Consider the following 16,391-nt stretch of genomic DNA (forward strand, 5'->3'; position numbering starts at 1 on the left):
ATGTCTTAAAAAATACTGCCTATTTATGTCAGATATGATGTTAGCTAAAAAGTTCTTTTCTAAACATCATACGAGTTAAGCCATTAATAATACTAATATCAATAACCTAATTGATCATTTATAGACTAGGAATAAAATGTCAATACCGAAGTGTGATTTCCTCTTATTAATAGCGTTGGTGGCATGTCACGAGTTAGCGCTTCTAACCACGCCATATATAATGGTGCTGATACTGCACCTTTTCTTGGCATTGGTAATGACCTATAAGTTATTTGTTAAATATGATTTTTTTTTATTATTATTATTGTTATTATTAAATAAAGATCATTATGAATAATTACATACATTACTACCAATGTCGACTGACTTGAATTTTCCAAAAGTAATTCTCGAAGTCTTAATTGTCGATTAGTTTTGTCACGCAGTGTTTGTAATTCAAGATCAGTAACACAGCACTCTACAAAAAAGAAATTTTTTGATGCTTTTGATGCTTTCGAAGCATTTAATCATAATGAATTAAATGTTCAAACCTGAATTATCGGAAGGATCATTTCTTCGAAAATCAGATATAAGTTTGTCAAAGAAATCTTGAGTATCTTGTCGAGGAGAAATACTGATGTCATCTACCATTTTTAAACTAGTATATTTTATTCGAAATTTAGCCATTATTTCAGCCATTCTGTGGATAAACAACAAAATCTTGAAAACACTCATATAAAAGAAACAGATTAATACAAGTATTTGAAAAATCTTACTCCTTTTCTTGAGCCTCAATATCTAGCTTGTGATTAGCCAAAGCAAAGATTCTCATTTTACAATGTTCCCAATTAGTACGAGTACTAATGATATATGGCAAAAGAATTGTTAGACCTCCATCATCGTAAAGCCACCATACATCAATTATACCTTTCTTATGTTTTTTTTGGAAAATTGTCATATGTTCTGGTAACACTGGCATTCCGTTTCGTTTTTCACTGAAATATTATTGAAAAATCATACTTTATTATATCTACATATATAACTATAAATATATATATATATATCATGTGTAGGTATACAGTACTTCTTTTTTAATCAAAGAAAATATGCAAGACTTACGAAAGTAACTTATCAGTAGCTTGTTTTTTCTTTTGCTTGATGTGATCACGTGCACTCCAATGAGTAGGAGATTCTCTAATTACATTTGGTCCCTCAACTGAATTAAATTGTGTTCCTATTCATAGAAATGATAAAAGTACAATATATATATATATATATATATATATATATATCATAATTTTTTATATAATGTATATATATGTATAGTATTTATTAAGATATGATTTAATGTATTCGACATACCTATAGTTGGTACACTTTGTACTCTTGGTATTTGACTACTCATTGAGAGATCACTATCAGCATGCATCAATGTAGAACCAGTTAAGTCATAACTACTTTGTGCTAGAGTTCCATGCTCTTCGTCTACTACAGTAGAAGTTACTTCAGAACAATCTAAACCATCTTCAATACGTAGAATTGTAACAGCCAATTTGTGATCAAATGCATTGCTGAAATAATGAAAGAAAGAGTGAAAAAATGTTAATAAAAATATATAACAAATAGAAAAAGTAACATAAGATGATATTTTATTACTGAAGTACGTTGAAGTATTCTTGAAGATCTTTATGATTACAAGTTGACCAATGAGTTTTGTAACCCATTAAGACAACATTTGGAGATAATTTTCCTACTCCTGTAGCTTGCATCAATGCTGATGCACCTCTTTCTAAATTTAAATCTTCTACAACATGGTAAAAAGATTTGATTCTATGTCTTTGCAACCAAGCATATCCATTTCTTAAATGTACTGATCGTAATCGATAAGACAAACGTGTCTGTAAAAATGTAATATGTTAAAGTAGTAGATTTTATTTGAACGATCTCTGTACTATTAGTAATCATATTTTTCTAAAAGATTTACATTTTAAATACAAATATCAGCTAAAAATAAATATTTTTTATATATATCTATAATATACAGGGTGATTCACTAACTCTTGCCATCAAGATAGCTCCGAAAGTATGATAGTAGCAGAAAAGTTTATACAATAAAAGTAGCATGAAAAATTCGGGAGCATAATAATCGGGATTCGCCACGACAGCCGTTATCAAAAAATAAACCTAGCAAAAAAAAACTGACGCCATATTATACTCACGAATTTTTCATGCAATTTTTGTTCTATAAACTTTTCTGCTACTATCATACTTTCGGAGCTATCTTGGTAGCAAGAGTTAGGGAATCCACCCTGTATATAATATACATTATATATAAGAAAAATTTGTTAAATCATTATTAAAAATAAATTAAATAAAATTATCTATTAAAAGTTAAACAATATAAAATGTATTACTTAATATGTAAAATTAATAGAATATATTGATATAAATCAAATACTAATTATTGGCAATTAATCAATTAATTGTGATCTATTTTACAAATACCACTAATCCATACTCGACTCTTACAAATCCTATGACAAAGTACCTACTTGACATATTTCCCCAGAGATTAACAAGGAATTATTTTTTGTGATAAGGTTTGCCAAGTATAAAAGAGCTGGTCTTGTACCAGGATGTCCAGTAAGAGCCAAAATTTGTGGAGCATAATTTTTCACATGTTCATCTATAGAATTCAATCTATAAATTTATATAAATATATATATATATATATTTATACATATGTAATATATTTTGTGTATATATAAAATATTTATTCAACTAATTTAAAATAAGAGAACTTTTGTAACTGAAAGATATGTGTGAACTTACCTATATACAATAGATAATGCAGTTTTATAAGTTTGCGCTTGAGTACTGCTACCCCAATTAACATCTGGCTTACGATATACAACTATCAGATACAATGCAAAGATAATAACAAATGTTATTAATGAAGTTATCCAGTCGATGAAATACATAATGCTTACACAAACAATGAAGCCAAATAGAGATAACCAAGTGTTGTAATACTATAAAAGATAATTATCCATTAAAGCTAATCAAATACTTTATCTTTCAAAAAACCTTCAATTTTTGTAAACTAATTTTTTTATTAAAGAAACGCACCTTAAAAGTAGGTCGCCAACCTAATGGTCGTATAAGTGCAGCATGAAATGCGCAGAAATTAATAAGAGCATAGGAAGCTAGATAAAAATTTGATATTAATGGCGCAACTGCGTTAAGATTGGCTGAAAATAAAAATGATTTATTTAATACAAATTCATCTGTGTAATTTAATATACATATATATATATATATATATGTAATAAGATCCATAACTATTATATATAGCTAAATAGTAGTATATAACTATTTTATTATATAATAATATACATGAAAAGTATTGTTAACTGATATTACGTACCTATCATAAGGAATACAAACGCAACAAGAAACGTAAGTCCATATCCTCTGTATGGCTCACCGGATTTTCCATATCCTTTACTAAAATATATTAATCCAGGATATATTCTATCTTGACCTAATGCTTGGATTAATCTTGGTACTGATAATAAATTAGTTAAGGCTGTTGAAAGTGTTGCAGCAAAACAGCCAGCATAAATGAGCGGTCCCCAAAGTGACATCAATTGCATGACCTATACAAACAATGTTTAATAATACACATGATATATATAAATCAATTATTATTTTAGTTTAAAATTTTTAATTTAACAACCTACCGAATAACTATTATGAAGTCCATATAAACAATTATTTTGAGATATACACTCAACAGTACCATTCAATCCAATACCTGCATCTCTCAAAGCTGCACCACCAGCAAAATACACAAAAGTGACATAACTTATCATGGATATTAAGAGAGCTAAGAGCGTTCCAATGGGTATACTTTTTCCTGGATTTTTCAAATCTCCCGAAATATTTGCACCAGCTTGGATACCAGTTACCGAAGGAAAAAATATTGCGAAAACCGAAAAAAATGTTTGATTGTTGTTCTCAGAAAATCGATAATCCGAGCCCCAGTTGCTTTTAAATACTTCCCCTGGAAAATGAAGAAAAAAAATATATTAATTTATACATTACACGAAGACAAAAATATTATAAATCAAGTTTATATAAAACAGGGTAAGCCAAATGTTTCTAAATAGGCCAATGGATTCAAAGTGAATTTAAAATTCAATTATTCTTTTTAAAAATTTTTTTTAGCACTTGTGGTTTGACTTGTAGTTTTATAATCTGAATAAAAAAATTTAATTTGAAAAATCTCAAACAACAAGCAATTGATTTATAAAATCATCTAATTACCGTTAACCTACATAAAAACTTTTACCTCACTCTCTCTTTCTCTATATATATATATATAGATATAAATAATATAAAATATTCACACGAAAAGCCAATGAATCCGTGAGAGATTTGTTCTTCATTTTTTGGGCCAATGATAGTACCAATTAAAAAATCAAAAATAGCTGCTACGATGACTGCAATAAGAAAGTTCTGGGCCTGATAAATATATAAAAAATATGTTAAAATATATTCTCAAATAGTGATTAATTTAAAAATTGAGAAAAAAGTAATGTCAATTGTTAAGCAAAGACAAATGAATGTATAAACGGACAAACCTTTGATTCCCATTCCATTCCAATAGCACAAATCAATATCATCACTATAAGAGCAATAGTACCAATAATTCTAACATCTTGTACTCCATTATCTATAATTTTAAGATTATATTCTTTGAGTAAATCGTTCATGGAATCACAGAAACCAATAGTGTTCATAGATGCTGCAACTGCATTCGCAAATGCAAAGACTATTCCAACAGATGCACCAAACTCAGGTCCGAGTGATCGAGAGATGATAAAATATATGCCACCTGTAAATTTATCATTTCATTTATTGTTTTCTATTTCAAGAAAAAGGGTTTAGTAAATTAATATATAAATAGTAATATAAATTATTAAACGATAAAATTTAATAAGTAAAATTGCAAATTGATATACTAACTTTACCTATTAAAAAAGAAAGAAAAAAGAGTATGTGTATACGTATATAACTTATATAACTTATATGTACACACACACATACATATATATATGTTTATATACACTCAAGTCTTTTTTACTTGCATATAAATTTTATTACAGCAGAACATTTTATTGTTAGAGAGAAATATATTTTCTTATCATTTAAGGAGAATTATATTTCTAACAATGAAATGCTCTTCTACGATATAATTTATATTAATTTGAAAGTTTAATAATTTAAAAATAAGTTTCTTTCGAATAGAATTTTGAAACTTTGCATTATAAGCAAATATCTATTATTTTAAATTTACAGTAAGAACGGGTACGAATATTCCTGTAACTTACTATATATTCGATATAAAAATCGGCGTTAATTTTCTTGACAGCCAAGTTACAATAATCAATTTTTTTAAATAACAATTTAAGTAAACATCTATGCTAAACTAAATTAATAATTAAAATAAAAAAGATTTTTTGATTATCTACTTTTCTCTGGCTTTCGAAATGTTTTCAAAAGAAAACAATAGCACGCGGACTAATATAAGAGAAGTTGCACAATGCTGTACTATATATCTATATTTTTTTTTACACACTTTTTAGAATTAAATCTAGTTCTTTATCTTATTTTATATATTTTTTGGATAATATAAAACGTATTCCTTTTTTTCAAATAGGAAACGTATTTTTTTCCGGTTTTTTACGCGGTATTTAAACGTTTTTTACACGTTTAAAAAACAAGTTGAGTGTATATATATATATAAAATAAATAGCACTCCTGTTTCGGAAAGAATGAAAGGAAAAAAAAAATTAGAAGTAATCGAATTGTAACTCAACACACACACACACCTCCCTTTACTTCGCCATTAGTGCTAATTGCACTTAAGCTTAATGTTGTAATAACACACACCGCTGCTGATATTCCTATAATGATCGTAGTCTGTAATATTCCAGCTTGTGCTACAACCCATGAGAGTCTTAGGAAAAGCATAACACCCCATATATTTAAAAGGCATGGTATTAAAACTCCTTGGATCCATCCTAATTTAATTCCACCGGTATGAATTTGTGTTGTTGTCCCAATTTGTCCTGCTTCAACATTTGGATCCTGAAAAAGGATTACAGAATTTAATAATATGATTTACAGGTATAGTATAAGGATAAAATTTAATGGGGATATATTACCAACCCTTAATAACGATTGTAACATTTATTGTGTGACGACTTACTCATAATGTTGAAATTTTCTACTTGTTAAGGGTTCAACATTATTTCTTTGTGAGCATTTAATCCTAACAAGCAATCTTACCTATCCTGATCAATCCTTTATTGCTACGTAAACTCAATATACTTATCCAACCCTACCTAATCTTATCCTATCTTATTATTCCTTTATAGGGGTCGGCTAAATCGATAAAAATATCATTAAAGTATAATGGTCGATGGATAAGAAAAATAATGGTGCTCATACCTTTATCAAATTTCCCTCGTGCAAAGTACACAAAGATGGCCTCTTCGCACGACGACTTAATCTGTAATATGTATATTAATTAAATATATTATATTTTTATATTATTAATTATATAACTAATATTAATATTTTGATAAGTATCATTTTCAATAAATTTTTCTCTCTCTCTCTCTCTTATTTATTATTTTTATTTAGATATAATATATATGTATTACGTAAATTATAAATATATAATAATAATAATTACTTTGTGTTACTTGTTTTGATCTTTTCAAGATTAGTATATTTTCTTGCTTTAATTTTCTCAGAGAATAATTACAAAATATACACGTAAGACTATTAGATCAGATCTATTTTCTCTCTCTCTCTCCCTCTCACTCTTTCAAATTAATTTTATATACGTTTAACTTAATTACTATTTGTGGTATCATGTTATTTTCTCGATTTATTAAATATGTTGTCTACTTGGGATCTCTCAGTGTATATATGAATACACTTTTATTTTATTCTGATTAAAAGACAATTAATAGATGTCGAGAAGGTTCAATAAGGCTAATATAAAGATTGAAACGCGTGAGCACTTAGGCTCGATTAAGATGTAGGATCATTTAAGATAAATGATAATTGTTTGTTGTTGTACGCCCATAAATCATTTAAATTTGAACACATTTTATTAAGCGAAAAGATTATTTATTGTTAAGAATAATAAAATTAATTGTGCAGTTATACATTGAATATGAATATTGAAATATGAATACTTGAATATTTTATTTATATCCTTTTTATAATAACAATTATATTATTAATTTATAATATAGCAATGTATATAGATTTTAAGACTTGTTTTTAAACAATTGTAAAGGAAACGGATTTCTCAAGTCCGTAAAAAGGATAGTAATCAAAACATATTAATAATTTGGATATGAATCATTTATATAAATAATTTAACAAATTATTTCGAATCAATTATAATAGTAATTAATAATATTGATAAACATATTAATAATAGATAGACAATTTTGCGATGAATAATTTATTTATGTAAATACCTGTAATGGTCCATACGAGGAACAACATCCCACAATCCGCTCACATTTAACGTCATTGGAGATCTTTTATTATTTTCATTTTGCTGTGTTCCTCCAATCATCTCGTCCTTGACATTTTTATTTTGAAGTCTGCTCTCCATTCCGTTACTTCTGATTTAAAGAGAAAAAATTAGAAATAAAGATGATTGAAATTTAGAAATTTTTTGAAATTATTCAAAATAGCCATTTGCTCTCTTTCAGAACACGCTTAATAAATAAATAAATATCTTATATTTTTCTAATGTATAATAAATTAAACTCGCATTTAAACTATTATTACATATTTTTAACGACCGATCGTTTAGAGGAAATATGGTATTCGTATTTACTTTACTTTTTTTCCTAATTTTTTATTACTACTTTTTTACGAACATGATTAAATATTGTTTCCTCGTTATTCTCTTTTTCTTCGAACATAAATTCGATAATTACGCGAGCAATTTAAAAATACTAGCAATGAGATCATATTAGTAACATTAATAAAATGAAATCAATATCAAACGCAATAAGTAACTAAGCAAATATTCAAATGAATTTTTGTTTTTTATTTTTTAACAAGAATATTATCAATTAAACGAGACAGATATAACAAACGTTAATTATTTTTTGTTTGCAATAATAATTAAATTAACGTGATTATATTAATGATAATATTATCGTGAATTATTTCAGTTGATAAAAAAAAATGTAGAAATTGAAGTCTGAGAATTATAGTTTAATTTAAATTAAATAAATAGGTCATAAAAAAAAGGGAAAATCAAAATCTAAATTTCTAAATTCCATATCGTTTTATAGATATTTTTAGAGTACACAAAATTACTAATAAAATATCAATTAAAAGTCAATGTAATTTTAATACAAAAATTTTTTGGTTTGTGAATACACATTTACACAAGTGAAATGGATTTAATATATCATATGCTATCTTTTTAATTAATCAAATTAAACATTCGTGGATATGTTTAATGAATGGCATCAAATTCGTATGCCTACTCGTTTATAATTTTAATTCTGTTTTTCATTAAACGATTCTAAAGATTTCTTTATCGCTCCGTGACAAATTTTGCCATCTTCTTTTAATGCCGAATCAAATTCTTTTGAATTTTAAACCTACGCGGGCGCGCGCGCGCGCGCACACACACACACACACACGCATATACATACAGATATGAAAAATTATAAACAAATTTTAATCATATTTTTTGTCCACTCGTGTAATCTATCTAAATTTTCAATCAAAATTTCTTTCTTTAATCTCTCCAAAACTTTGTCTAAAATAAACAACATAATCGACACAATCTGTTTGTTATAATCCGAGAAAAACGAATACGATTTCGAATTTTGTTTTCCTGTTATCGATCTTATCTTGCAAGAAGATTATCAATTAAATACCTTAGATTGCTATCTTACGGAGATTACTTTAAAAATTGTCCGTAATATACATGGAATGCATTTCAAATGATGTAAAAGATTAATAAACTATGAGTTTGTAAGAATTAATTTCCAAAAAGAAAAAAAAAGGAGAAAGGAAGAAAAATAGAGAAAAAAGAAAAAGAGAAGAAACAGAATATTGATGTTTCATTACGCACATACATATTTACGTACGTATATTAACGACTCTAAAACTGTACGGCCAATAGTAACTTCTGAAGATCTAAGATTAGATACCGATCGTATTTTTTCACATTAAAAAAAAAAAAATGAAAGCTATATTTCCATGAAGAGTCAGAAAAAAAATAATATTATATAAAACTTAAAGAATATTTATACTAATTTCCTATTTAAAAGAAAATAATAATAAATTAATTTATGTCTTTTATATCTTTCGTTTTATCAACCGACAGCAATAAACGAACGGTAATAATATATTTCATAGCTTCCGCAAACATTGAGTGACATATTCCAAACTTACTATTATATGGGAAAAAAACGTATATGTGCGTATGTGTTTGAATCCGAATAAGATGAGAAATTCGTTGAAAGATGCGTTCGATGATGGTATTTAATTTGTTGTACTAACACTTTCGAGAGAAGAACACAGTATAACGCACACACAACCGATATCAAGTAAAAGCGAATTATTATAAAACAGGAAATGTATGTTTAAAGATGGTCAGAATTACTCGCGATGTAAAAGGAAAGAAATATAACAAAAATGCGGAAGGTTTAGATAAAAGTAAGAAAAAAAGTGTAACGGTGTAAAAAATAAATAGATAAAAGATAATTGCATATATAATACGTATAAACTGATAGAAACTATATACACGTGTACATCACGATTAAGCTGAAAAAAGGAAAAGAAATTAAAATAAAACAAGAAGAGAGAAAAAAGATTACTACTAACAAATGACGAAAATGGAGAGCACAAAAAAGGATATGTCTAAAGACGTTTAAGAGAGCGAATACACTGCACGCAGAGTTGGAACGCACGAACTTGAATCCCGCGCGAAACGAGTTGGCGCGCCACTTCCCTGCGTTTACTTCTCCCCCCACTCCAAATAAAGTGGCGCGCGCATCCTCGATCATGCGCATGCGCGCACCCTTTTGCGATTCATACGATGTATGCGACGTACGCGACCCTCCTATTTTTTTCCTGTATGCGTAATATATACAGGGTGTTTGAGATTTTTTCGCACTAACGTTGCGAGCATATTCTATACTCAAATTAAGAAAAAAAATGTTATATAAACATAGGTCATTTATCAAAAGTTATAAAATAAATTGTGTAAAACCGTTTAAACGACTCGTTCAAAATGTTACTCGCTTATGCGAATACAAGTTTGGCACCGTTGTTCATGACATAGTGAATTTCTTATTGATTTCTATTAATTTCTGTTAATTTCTGTAATTGCATTCTTAATTCGTTCTACCATAACGTCAAATGTGGCTATCTTGCAGTCAGTTGCATAAACTTCTTGTATTAGTTTTCCCCACAAATAAAAATCTATTGCGGTGAAATCAGGTGATTTAGACGGCCAAGTTATTGTTCAGAGGAAAATACGTTGAATCATTCTAACATAAGATAATAAACAACATATGCAAAACCGCTAAACATCATTTTTGGACACCACATTTAGACAATTTTATAATTTATGTTATAATTTTTGAATAAACCTTTAAATGATGTATTTTTATATAACATTTTATTCCTATTTTTGAGCATAGAATACGCTCATAACGTTTGTACGAAAAAACCTCAGACACCCTATATGTAAAATTGGCATGCAACCTGTGATTTACATCTTTTCTTTTTACCTTTCTATTATTTTAATTTTGTACGTACAACTTGTTGCATCTATCGATAAGTTTTGTATTAGGTTGATGCGTATGAAATATCGGATTTTTAAGCGAATATATAAAACAACATATCTTTTTTTAAAACCTGTTTATTTCATCAAAATAAATGTATCCAACGAGATTTTAATGCATAGATACTAATCTCAAGGAAATTCTAATCATTAGAATTAATAAACTCTGATATGAAATTTTTCAGACTGTCTTCATTTTCATACTGTTTTGCCCGTAAAAACTATTCTAAATGTTTAAAAAAATGAAAGTCGGTTGGCAAAAAATCCCGTGAATAAGCTGGCTGCTGCAAAATTTCATATTTTAATTTATTTGTAAAAATCGAATTAGTAATGATGAGCATACGTTTAACCGACCCAACTTATTTCGCTCGGTTAGTACCTGTTTATAATGTAGTACCTCTTTATCCATGTTTTTGACCTTGTTAATTTTAGTAAAATGTCGCAATATTGTTGTATGGTCAACTTTTATTCTGGTAGGAAGTTCCCTTTGAGATACAGTAGGATTTATTTCTACCAATGTTTTCAGAGAATTTTTTTTCACAGACCTTGTGAGTCTTCCACGTGGTTCATTTTGTAGAGAAAATTCATCAGACCGAAATTTTTCAAACCAACGCTGCCCTTTTTCGTTCGTTAACAGTATTCTTCCCAAATGCCTGGTTTGTATTGCGTGTTGCTTTTGCACTATTATTACCAACTTTATACTCATATAAAAAAATTACACGAAAATATCGGTTGAATCCATATCTTTACAAAATTTAAAAAAACTAACAAAATTGAACACTTTAAAAAAAATCTTTTATGTTGAAATGTGATTCTGGCAGTGGACAATACGACTATAAATGAAGTTATGCCAAAAACAAAAGAATAACGAAAACAAGGAGACAAACGTGCACATGTAAAGAAAATCCGACATTTCATATGTACGAACCTAATAATATATTCATATTTTAATTGACTATGATATTTATGTAACCGATTTATATACTACGAAGAAGAAGAAAGAAAGATAGAAGGAATTTCAAATCGATAATTGATTTCGAAAATTTTTATACTACTCTTCGTAAGATTTTTATTCAATAAGGATGAAATAAGATAGTTTAAATTCTACTTTTTCTCAAAGGAAGAAAAAGAAGAAGAGAAAGAGAGAAAAAAAAAAGAGAGAGAGAGAGAGATTGTATACTTTATAAAACTAGGTGAGGGACATCGAACTGGATTTTGTCAAACGACCTTGACTATCTTTCTTTTTATTCAGAAAAGAATCTGACTACAGGATATGGTTATCATGTACGAATATTTATTGAAAAGAATAAATCAAATGTAATCAAATAGTATTATTCGAAAAAGCGCTAATATTTGAAATGTAAACAGAAAGAATATATACAACGAGTCTCATTGTCAGGAATATTTGTACACCCACTATCAATTTAAAATAATCAATATAATCCATAGATTAGATCCGATAACACAGCAGGACTAATCGAATATTGGTATTCAAATTACAGGAAGATATAAGTAGAGATAACAACGAGCATTGTTGCAGAAAGAAAAGCAAACTTTAAAGACTGATCAAATTTCAATTTTATACTTTAACTACTCGTTTCGCATGAATTCATACATAATCTCATTATTTTATAAATATAATAATTTTAATGTATAATCAAATTTTGTTTATAATTTTTCCTAAAAATGTCTAATAATATGGAGTAAAAACTAGGGATTCCCTGATTTAATTGTATTATATAATTGAACGCTGACACATGTATGTATCTTGATGTTATTGATTTATATCAATATTATCAAATTTTTTTATTTATATCAAAATTATCAATGTTAAAATCGGTTTTTTTTTTCTACTTAATCTCTTGTCTCATTACATTTTTTACGGGAAATAAAATTAAATAAAAACAATGAAAATGATAAAAGAAAAGTGACAACTAATATGTTACGATTAGATTAAATCATGTAATCAGTAGGAGAAGAGTAAAGTATCGATTAATTAATTAAATATCGACCAAACGTTCGATCTATTTATCGATTAATTGAACCGATGGAAGATAAGAATGAAAGAAATAATAATAAAGTTATAACAAGTTGCGGGAAACACAAAATTTTCGAATTTGAAAAGAAGCTTTTCCGTTTCTCACTTAAATCTCGTGAAATCATTGGTAATATTTTGTGTTGGTCGTGCGTAGAAGCAAGAGACGGAATTAGCTCAATTAGCATTCTTTAACGGAAAAGCAAAATATTCCGGTAAGAACTCGACTCAAGTCTCCAGTATCTCGGTCTTGCTTTTACTCTCGCCGTGAGAATGGCACAAATAAAGCATCGATATTATTGATGATCAACTAAAGAAAGAGAAAGAAACAGAAAGAGAGAGAGAGAGAGAGAGAGAAAGAGCGTACGCGAGCCTATTTTCAGAAGTCTTAAATCTTATCGTCAAAACTTTCTTATGTGTACAAAGTTAGGATCAATTTAGATCATGCATTTATGTATCATGGGTGCACACCATTTTCTAATTATTTCAATAATAAAAAATAGTAATAAAATAAAATAATAAAAAACAAAACTATGGAATCAAAATGCTATACATATGTAGCATATATTATTTATTTTTTATTATTTATATTTTTTTACCTATAGTATTGGAAAATATCCTTAATAACAATTATTTGAAGCTTCTCTTCTCTCACAATCAATTTCTTTTTTTTTTCTACCGTACTCACTTATGTATCATATGCAATAGAACTGTGAAATATTTATATATATATACAAATTTTGAATGATCGTTATCCTTGTAATAATAAAGATTTTTTTATATTCTTATAAATTATATAAAATTGTTGACAGTAATTATATATAATTAAAAATGCATATATATATATATATATATATATATATATATACATAAATATTACTCACTTGCACGCGAAAAAGAAAGAGAGAGGGAATAGGAAAAAGATCATGTGTGATAAGATGATACGACCGGCAATTATTATCCCGTGACAAAGATAATAAGCAAAAACATAATTATTATAAGCATTCGGAAACGTTTGTTCACATAAAAGAGTTATATCCTTGTTGGTTATCCATCTATTTACCTATTATTGATGGTTTATTAATTCTTTTTCCTCTCTTTTATCTCAACTTATATTTTTTTTATCTATCTCTGTCTCTATTCTTCACACAAAAAAAAAAACAATTTTTTAGTTAAGATACGAGTAATAAGAAACGACAATAAAGATAATTATATACATTATCGATGATACATTAGCAACGATAATTATAATTTGTGAAGGAACGGAACGTATGCGAATGGGATTATCGTATTATTTTAAGATTATATAGGGAAGTTAATAAAATACGATTTTCTCTCTCTCTCTCTCTCTCTCTTTCATTTTTTCTCTTTATATTTCTCTACTCATCTTATTGCAGTCTCTTGAGATTTTCATAATTATTGGAGAATGGTAAAAGGTATACAAGAATAAAGTATCGCCCACAAGAGACCGATTAATATACATACATATACTAAACGTTATATTGTATGCTTTAGTTAAATCGTAGAAACCCTAGGTTTTACCCAAAAGTGCTTAATTTTTTTGTGGGAAAGTATATAAAAAGAATTTTATTATACACAGTTTTAGGAAATAAGGAAGATATATATGAATCCACAAGAAGTGAATAGTTAAATTAATAGAACAGCATGACTAAAATAAAATCTGTTTTTAAAGGACAGAAAAAGATAAAAAAGTATAACTACGAGCAATCATTGTTCGCGTTTTTATAATTTTCAGAGGGAAACTTAATTGAATTCTTTAAATCAGTAGAATTGGATGCATCTACAGATTATTTAAAATTTAGAGTGTCAATGGGTACAATATTCCTGTGACTCATTGTACATATAGTGCACGTGCAAAATCGAATATGGAATTCCCTTTGACCTTCCTTGTTTCTTGGCTTGTGAAATTGGAATTTCGTTCTATAATTAATATAGTCTTTGAAAACTAAGAAAATTAGAGAGAGAGAGAAAGAGATAATGGAAAGTGATATGAATGAAAATTCAAAGAAATACCGTGTAATCTACCAAGAAAAGCATTTATGATGCATGCATACCATCGAGAAGAGAACTCGCAGAAATCTAAATTAATATTTCGCGTTCGTGGAACTATAGTTAGACGCCCTCGGTTTATGAACATATGTCAGTATCATGTAAAATATGAATATACATATATATGTAAGAAAATGTATAAAGTATGTATATATATATATACAAATATGTACATAAATCATGCCAATTGATATCACTTTTGAAATATTACTTCTGCGAAGATTCCTACCTTACCAACATCACCGATTCAAAATCAAAATTTGTACGCCAATTTTAACTTCCGTTTGAACAAGTTCTTTGGATCGAATACTATGTTTCTCTCTCTCTCTCTCTCTCTTTTTGCTTTAGGTGACCGGAATCAGGACAGGAAGTGCGGGCAAGCAATCTAAAACTCTTCAGTTTTACGATTGCACTTAAACGCGATCAGCGTACATACATATGTATATAAGTAAGTACACATGGCTTCGGTTTCTCTCTTCCTCTCTCTTTATTTCTTTCTCTTTATGTGTTTTTTGAGGGGATTCTATATAAAGAGCGATTCGCCTTCGAATTTCATCACCGCATATGGATCGTTCATCATTATTAAATATTTCACCTTGCTATGATAAATCATTTTCACGAAATCGATTTACGAAGATAGACAAATAAATGAAATTTTGTGTATAAGAGAGAACAAAATAATCCTTCTTATACATACTTTTAAATACGTATTATTCCACTTTGAAAGCAAACTAAAATTTCGAATGACTACTATTTTGTATTTGTGTCTTTATCGAAAATTATCACACACTATTATTATTATTATTATTATTATGATTATTATTACTGTTATCGATACTCTCCTCTTTTCTTTTAAAAACAAAGTGTTCCCTAATTTTTGTAACTAATGTACGTAGTAATTTTTTATTTTACACCTGTTCGATCTTCATTAGTTTCGTCTATCTCTGCGATAAGAAAAAAAAAACTGAAAAGAGGAACACAAGTATCGTTTTTATGAATGTATACATGTGTATATGTCATTACTACATTCCTTGATGACTTGTAAGAACACGGCACGTTGAAAAAAAACAATTAACCAGTTTTTACCTCCAGGATATTTAGTTTCGTCCACACGATAATAATTAAAAACATAGATAAAAAGAACGAGAAAGAAAGAGAGAGAGAGAAATTTAATGAACATGCACAGTGATTAAAATTTTTACATTAATAATAATAATAATAATAATAATAATAATAATAATAATAATAATAAAAATAAAAATAATAATATATGTATATTTACATATATTTATGTAGTTTATATAATCATTTAAAATCTGTGTGGGAGTGTTTATGTTTTTTCCTAGGACTATAATTGATATTTTTTTTTAAAATGACGTAAATTCTTGACAC

General features: G+C 27.7%; 1 protein-coding gene across 6 annotated transcripts; it reads right to left on the minus strand.

Moving 5' to 3' along the window:
* Positions 1-3: 3 nt before the first annotated feature.
* LOC122521154 (bumetanide-sensitive sodium-(potassium)-chloride cotransporter) lies at positions 4-10,031 on the minus strand. Of its 6 annotated transcripts, none has more exons than XM_043641638.1 (18): positions 9,931-10,031; positions 7,548-7,697; positions 6,499-6,559; positions 5,877-6,135; positions 4,626-4,879; positions 4,392-4,506; positions 3,723-4,045; positions 3,407-3,638; positions 3,109-3,230; positions 2,812-3,011; positions 2,532-2,679; positions 1,636-1,877; positions 1,342-1,550; positions 1,099-1,213; positions 756-974; positions 531-679; positions 346-457; positions 4-261 (listed from the first exon to the last, which is right to left on the minus strand). In XM_043641638.1, exons 2-18 carry the CDS (start codon positions 7,685-7,687, stop codon positions 126-128), a joined length of 3,036 nt encoding a protein of 1,011 aa, XP_043497573.1. In that variant the 5' UTR covers positions 7,688-7,697; positions 9,931-10,031; the 3' UTR covers positions 4-125. The 6 variants fall into 6 exon arrangements, with proteins under 6 accessions (XP_043497573.1, XP_043497574.1, XP_043497572.1 ...); XM_043641639.1 differs by lacking the exon at positions 9,931-10,031 and adding an exon at positions 9,607-9,901 and having other exon boundaries at positions 7,548-7,694; XM_043641637.1 differs by lacking the exon at positions 9,931-10,031 and adding an exon at positions 9,607-9,901.
* Positions 10,032-16,391: the final 6,360 nt, after the last annotated feature.

The sequence above is a fragment of the Polistes fuscatus genome, unplaced genomic scaffold, assembly GCF_010416935.1.
Source record: "Polistes fuscatus isolate 324 unplaced genomic scaffold, CU_Pfus_HIC Scaffold4, whole genome shotgun sequence".
Classification (NCBI taxonomy): Eukaryota; Metazoa; Arthropoda; class Insecta; order Hymenoptera; family Vespidae; genus Polistes; species Polistes fuscatus.